At 31.0% G+C, this 7,633-nt stretch overlaps 1 protein-coding gene across 1 annotated transcript; it reads right to left on the bottom strand.

Moving 5' to 3' along the window:
- Positions 1 to 1,433: 1,433 nt before the first annotated feature.
- Positions 1,434 to 5,214, bottom strand: LOC114385193 (TBC1 domain family member 2B-like). The gene is made up of 7 exons (XM_028345215.1): positions 3,983 to 5,214; positions 3,213 to 3,329; positions 2,500 to 2,678; positions 2,326 to 2,419; positions 2,171 to 2,248; positions 1,953 to 2,054; positions 1,434 to 1,880 (listed from the first exon to the last, which is right to left on the bottom strand). The coding sequence occupies exons 1-7, from the start codon at positions 4,463 to 4,465 to the stop codon at positions 1,746 to 1,748; spliced, it is 1,188 nt and encodes a 395-aa protein (XP_028201016.1). The 5' UTR covers positions 4,466 to 5,214; the 3' UTR covers positions 1,434 to 1,745.
- Positions 5,215 to 7,633: the final 2,419 nt, after the last annotated feature.

Genomic DNA, 7,633 nt, shown 5'->3' with positions numbered 1-7,633 from the left:
CCATCATATGATCTTTTTATTATTATTACGATCATGCTAGTGAGCATTTTAAATATGTTGGTTAAGAAATTAATGAATAAAAAGATTTTATTAGAAATAATAATATTAATATGTGGCAATATTAAATATTATATTTTTTTAATAAAAGATTCATTTTTCATTCTTTAACTCGCATTCTTGAAGTAGGTTTTTTTTTGTTATTGAAATTTGAAATACTGATTAGCATAGCTTGTTAGGATAATTAAGACAAGAATTAAAAAAATCATAGCATGTTTGAAGTAGGCAATTTGATTACCCGAAAGTAAAAAAAAACAAAAAACAAAAAAGAGGGGGGTGGGGTGGGGGGAGAAATTGCACCAGAACATGAGTTACATGACTAGTGAAGAAAGGCCGAAATGGCACTGCCTTGAAATCCAGCTCAGCTGTCGTGACGCGTTAAACAGCAAAATAAAAGTTAAAACATACTTTTAAAAACTCTAATATACAATTCAAATTTGAAGATACAAAGGAAGAAAGAATTTATTAGTTAAAATTATTATCATTGACCTTTGCGCTGGTTTGGTTGGGGGATTACCACCAAGCTGTAACTTTGGCGAGATAGCAATTCTATTAATATCAACAATATAAATAGAATTACAACTAACAATGCCACAAATTTTAAGCTATATATGTTGAAAATAAATACTAGGAATAAATATAGTAGTATATAAATAGGTCATCACTTCCAAGTTTTGTGGCTGTTATGCAATAAACCAAAACCAAAACTGACTCATGCTTTGATATTGGCCAGTGATGCTCTCTAGCAGGGTTTTGCTCATCCCAAGCTTCAATGCAACTAAAAATTTATTAGTTAAAAATTATCAGTTAAAATACTTTGAAATTCTCCTATCTTATAAAGTCGGCGGAAATTAGCTGTTCCGCCTCACCGCTTACAACTCATGAACCCATCACAACATTTTCAATTTTCCTTCCATCTCTAATTTTTCATTGAAACCGACATGCTCAACCATACACCACGTGATCGCATTTATTCATACACACCGTAATAAGTCATTTTGTTATTTCATTACTTTCCTATTCAGCCTTGGTAAAGCAATAGCGATTTGATATTTGCTATGAGCTTCTTCTTGTCATTCAACTACCAAATGACAAATGCAAATCATTCCTGTGTAAGTTGATGTTGCCCTTTCATCTTTAACCAAACATTCCAATTAAACTAATCCCTTGAATCAAGAATACCGATTAAATAAAGCACCTAAGTGGCGACTTGCAACCAACCAATGTTAAGTCCATTATCCATTAGTTGATGTTTCAAAATTTTACAAGCACTTGGCATTCTTAATTTTAATAATTAAACAATTAAAATTATGTGTTTTGCCAGAACTTAAAAAATTCTTGGTCCAAAAGGCACTAAGCAAGAGAAAGTAATTGAATAGGCTAAAAATGAGTTGGGCATTGAAGTACCACAGCAGTGAAATTTGATGTTGATACACATTATAACATTAAATTAATAGTTTATGATGTGTCCATATCCAAATTTACACTTTATGACCTACAAACATCCTGAAATTGAACAGGGCTTGTGTTGTATCATGCCCCGAAGGAGAGAAGAATTTAAGGTAATGCATAAATTCTGCATTCTGCTCGAGGCAGCAGAGGACGACATTTAGAGAGAGCAACGTACTCTCTCCCCCCCCCCCCCCCCCCCCCCCCCCAAAAAAAAAAAAAAGACAAAAAAGCAAATGCTATTTGTCCTCCATTCTAAGGGAATTTAGCCGTCTGATCCTCTGATCAAGCTCCTTCATCACTTCAGGCTCTTGCTTCTTCCTTTGCTTTGATATGGTATTTGTTGTCATGGAACCTATCTTATCAAATGCCACCTGCAAACACAAGGAAAGTTTAATTCAACAAATGCATCAAAACTTCTTATGAAATAGTGAAAGTTGTCTTACTGTCAATAGATCATCTGGATCAAATAGGTGATGAGTGGTAATCTGCAGAATATTGATTACTTCGCCAACGTGATGGGTTATAACTAATTCATCTTCCTTCATCTGCAATTGGGGGTGACAATTGTTGAAACATCCCTTCCAATCTAGCAAACTCTTTCTATATTTTGTGTTTTTTATCAAAAAAACAAGAAAGATCAAAAAGGCTACACTAGTGGTACCTTAAAGATTGCCAAGGCCACGTTAAATATAACCTTAGCACCCTCATAGAAGATAACATCCCACACGCGAAGGGTTGTCTGATTCATGGAAGAAGTATTAGTATGTGGAACAATTTAGCATTTCAATGAATAATTTATTGCAGCACTACTCTAACCTCGGAAGGCAGGCTTTTTGAAAAGAGGCAAAGGAACCACTCAGTGGTAACAAGGGAAACATCAAATTCCAAAGCTTCCAAATGAGTAGCAATCCTGAATTTCCATTTCTACAATTTTCAGAAGATACTAAGAAACAAACATATGATACACAGTTAACACATCAAATAAATCACCTTGGACACTTTTTAACAAGTAAATCTTTAAACACTCTTTGTTCCACGTGGCATCCCGACAAGTTGTTTGTGTAACAGTCGTTAACCAGGACGTTTTCCAACAAGACAGCAAGCATCCAAAATGCATCTTCTTCTGTCTTCATGACAAGCAACAACAATGCTGCAACGTAATTTAATCCCTGGAGCAATATTATAGTAGAGTCAATATTTAAGAAAATATGTTCCCAAGTATGCATTTATTTTTTTTAATTTTCAAGTAAACCACATATTATTGTTAACTTCAATTTAACTGAAGAAACTTTGTGGTGCTATATTTTACCTGCCTTAAAAAATTTAAAACATCAAATATAGTGGCTGAAGCAATTGAGAAAAACAAATGTAGGTAGAACATAAAAACTAATCCCCGCTTTAGTCACACCATGTTGTTAATTAGTTAGAAAGGAAGCATTCAGAGGCCTGCATGTTACTAATAGAAGATAGAATATCCAATTCCAGAAGAAAAAGAATAGAAGCAGAGTTATTGAATCAAAGAGTAAGACACATCGTCTCAAAAAAAAAAAAGAAAGACACAAGATATTTTCCCTTCAAATACCTAATACCTAATACAAGACATAGGTAGTATCAAATTTCAATTTAATAACAAGTCAGAACATTGTCTTTCATGTACTGAGCAGGGAGTCAAAACTACAAATGAAAGGACAGAGCAAACCCACCTGACAATACCCAACATCAGAATCACGAAAAGAATAGGCAACAAGAACACGCCTGAGAGCAGCATGTCCCTCAGGAGTGTCCAGCCATGGGTGACCAGGGAAGGTTCTGGGTAGATCCTGCAAAAATGCTTATAGAATGATTAGAAGCAGAATAAATATATATAATGAACAATGTAACATGTAGACAAGTTCAAATTATTCTCGAACAAAAATAAAGAACCAATCACCATTTTAAGGATCACATCAAACACCCTGATGTCAAACCGTATCAAATACCACCCAATTTACAATTTCTTTCTAATCAGCATTTACTCAAAGCTTCGTTTTTCCTAACCTAAATTCCGTGCACTCAAGAACATATAAATTATTTAAATGGGATACGTCAATATGGCTAACAGAACCTATGATTGTAAAGGTTACAAACATAGGGATAAGAAATGCTTCAACTCTTAGATCTTCCTTAACTCTCCAAATCATTCATAAATAATAAGTTTTGCTCGTTGGAAGAAAAACAAAAAAACACACCCACAATCATCCATCAAAATCTGCAGCAAAATTTTGTCTGAAAATCTTTTCACAAGTAACACAATGTAAAGTCTAGACAAAGTAATTCCTGCATCAAATTCATTTGAAAATGATCCACACACCTGCAAGCACCTGTCAAATAAAGGGTGATGCCCACAACCACAATTAAGAAACTTGTAATCAAATTCAAAAGCAAACCCAATGTGTGATGATCATGAAAAAAAAAGGGGGGGTGAGTTGCTCACATGATCTATCTGCCGGGTAGCAGGGGTGACCTTCCCTTCCACTGCTTTGGTCAAATCATCATAATAACTGTCAGGCACAGTGGACTTTTTCTTGGCTGCCCCTGACAAGGAAAACCAAATCTTAGGCCTAAGAACTGGGGGTATCCCCTTCCTTATCAACTTCTTCAAAGTTATAGCATTAGCCAGTGCTGAGAATTTCAATGAAGATGTGAGGGCACTGCCTTGCCCTATGGTTGTGTGCAAATACCAATTTGCCCCTTTGCTGGCCTCCAATGCCCACCAAACCCTTCCCTGTTGCCTCACCTTCTCCCTTACCTCATTCAACACATTCACATCATCCACATTCCCTTCCACTGTGAACCCATAAAGGTCTTGGAATTTCACAGTCAGATTTGCTCTTCTGGAATGGATACTGGGCCTCAAAACTGCAACTTGGGATTGGTATTCAAAGGCAAGGTCTATTTTGCTTTTGGTTCCATACATTTTTTCTTGTGTCAGATCAAGAAAGAATGGAAGATAGCCACAACAAAAGGGGGTTTGGCGTGGCTTCGGTTTTCAGACTAGGTTGTCTTTTGAATTGGAAAAAGGAAAGACCTTGTCATATAAGAAAACTTACCCACTAGTCTGAAACCGTGAAATGGTCCATTTTGTGGACCTGGGTGCTTGAGATTACGTGAGGAGAGGCTGCAAACAAAATGGGTGAAACAATGGTTGGATTCAAAACTTATAACAAAAGGGGAAAAAATTTTTAAGACCCTTTCCGAATCCCCAGGAAGCTTGAGACTTTGATGTATTGAGCTCAAAAAAAATCTCTTCTGTGAGTCTATTGAAAACAATTAATAAATGTGAATTGTGGACAGAAAAAAAAGGGGGGGGTAGGGGGTTGAATATTCAGGTACAGAGAGATAAGATGAGACCCAGGAAAACACAAGTGGGAAAGAAAATGGGAAAAAAAAAAGAAAAAAAAAACAGGAAAATTACAGATCCTTTAAGATAGATGTAAAATTCAGAGAGGCATGATGAGGAAAAGTGAAGTCCTGAAATGGGTAATCAGAGTGTTCTAACAAAAGAATGGACTAGAAAGAGAGACAAGAATAAAATCCAGAAATTTAGGGGGGGGAATTGCACGGAAAGAGTGTAAAAACAGAACGGAGAACGGAGAAATAGGCTGATCTGAGCTGGTGAGTGGCTTTCGCTCTGCTACATACGCTAGGCTGTTTATGTGTTTTGATTTTTTGGGGACTCATTTAAATTTCACCTTTTTAATATATTAAAAAATTAAAAGAATTAGAACGTTAAAGAAGAAGATATTCATGATGTTTATTAAGGTCCTGACTGTCTAGTCAATCAATTAAGCTGCATAATTGATGTTTTTTTTAATATCTTAAATGACTTAAATGCACTTTTTAAATTTCTACTTTTTAAGATAATGTCTTATTCTTGAAACTTCTATTTTGCATAATTGCATATTCTATTATTTATATTAATATTTATTAAATATTTTTTTAAAAAAATAAGATTTAAACATATAACTCCACATAAATATTAAGAGTAGCCCAATTGGTTGATTAAGATATGTAAATTATTATAATTTTTCTCATATCTATCTTTAATTTTTACATATTAAAATTAAACTCCACTTAAATTGTTTAAATATCTCACCTCCAACCTAAATATATAAAAAATATTAAGTTTAATTTTTATCTATTGTGAATATTAAAAAATTGAATATCAACCAACTATGAATCTTGATTTTATAAATTTAGAGGTAGTTATCATGATAGTGAATAAACTTATGATTCAATAATAATATAAAAATAAGTATATTATAAATTATAGTTTATACTTAGATGATCTTATAAACAAAATTGCATTATTTATACATATATTATTTATTCAAAAAGATAAATATTGTTATAAATAAACAAATTAAGAAAAAAAATAAAGAATTTAAAGTTAAATTTTATACAAAGCATCGTTCACAAAAATATCACCAACAATAAGAATGATAGGTGCTTGTTTTTTTACAAAATGACAAGTATTTTTTATAGATGTTACTTCTGTCTTATAATTGTCAAGTAAAAAAGAATCTTAAAAAAATATTATTTTAATTTTTCAATATAATATTTATTATATTTTTTCATTTATATATGAACAACAAAATTTATAAATAAATTAATATTAATATAAGATTAATTTTATATAATTATTATTTTTTATCTATTTTTTCTTTTTCCGTATAAAATAATTTAGGACAATAATTATTTTGAGACATATTCTTTAATAAGCCAACAATTAATTATAGATATGTTTTCTTTTATTTGATATTCAAGAAACAATCATTAATTTTTAACTATGGTTTTTTAAAATCAAAATAACAAAAAGAAAATTGATGATCCGTTCAGATGATATACAAGCCTTGCACAAGCGTAAAAAACTAATTTTGTGTAATGTTAATTTAGGCATTAATGTAATCATTAAATCTAAATCGACAGATGAAAATAAGAAAATTCACATCTTAGATTCATGTTTTAAATTTAATTTATTATAATAGAATTTGAGCTATTCATTTTTTTTATTTTAACGATTCTGATTTGTTAACTGCACGTTATGCATAAAAATGAAAGCAGAAAATTCAGATGCCACAATTTCACAAAGAAAATGATTGTTTTGATTATTCTATTCATCACCAGCATTTTCATGCACCGTCTCATTTCAACTTGGAAAAAGTAAAAAATAAAAAGTGTTTTACTATCAATAGCTTATATATAAATAAATAAATAACGTGCTGGTATAGTGGTATTAAGTTATAGCATGATTGGAATAAAAAAAAAAGATATAGCAAGATTAGAAGAAAAAAAAAGATATAGCATGATTTATAAATGAAATGTGAGTAAATGTCATTACTGTACACGATGTTGAAAGTAGTTAAAAATATTTTATTTGTAGGTATACATGTAAATGTCGATAAAGATATTTTAATTATACAATTATGATGAGATTTAGTATTTTTATAGTGACGTGATGTAAGTGTATATTTCTTGCAAATGTGAATATAATGTTTTTAAAGTATGGTAAAGATTTCTGTAAAATATATATATATATATATATATATATATATATATATATATATATATATATATATATATATATATATATATATTGAAGAATTATAAATTATATTTAGTCATGACAATAAACTGTATATGTGGATACCGTTTCTTTGTCATGAGTTTGATAAAGAATTTTGTGGGATGAATACAGATGTAGGTATATAATATTCGATTTTTGAAAAATGAGAATGAGTATGTAATATTTCATACACAGATTCGATATGTGTAATAAATTATTCTATTTTATGTAATATATATTATCTAATGAGAATGAGTATGTAATATTTTGTGGATACCTTTTACAATATTTCATACACAATTTCGTTATTATGTCTAATTATATTGTATATTTTATTAGAGATCATATTTTTCAAACCCATTTTTTATTTTATCTTAATGCATAAAACTCGCTCTGAATAATAATAAATTTTAGGAAAGAATTTGTAAGAGGTGTTTTGAATGTCATCTAGACTTGACGTTATATTGTAAAAGGTGTTTTCAATATCCTTGTAAGAGTGTCAGGATTATTTGCTACTCA

This window comes from Glycine soja, chromosome 14 (assembly GCF_004193775.1).
Source record: "Glycine soja cultivar W05 chromosome 14, ASM419377v2, whole genome shotgun sequence".
Lineage (NCBI taxonomy): Eukaryota > Viridiplantae > Streptophyta > Magnoliopsida > Fabales > Fabaceae > Glycine > Glycine soja.
This window is presented reverse-complemented; position numbering and strand designations above follow the sequence as displayed.

Coding starts and splice junctions, on each gene's coding strand:
- LOC114385193 (XM_028345215.1), bottom strand. CDS start 4,465: ATGTATGGAACCAAAAGCAAAATAGACCTTGCCTTTGAATACCAATCC. Junction 2,679..3,212: donor CTGATGTTGGGTATTGTCAG/GTGGGTTTGCTC, acceptor ATATTGCTCCAG/GGATTAAATTACGTTGCAGC. Junction 2,249..2,325: donor CAAAAAGCCTGCCTTCCGAG/GTTAGAGTAGTG, acceptor TCCATGAATCAG/ACAACCCTTCGCGTGTGGGA.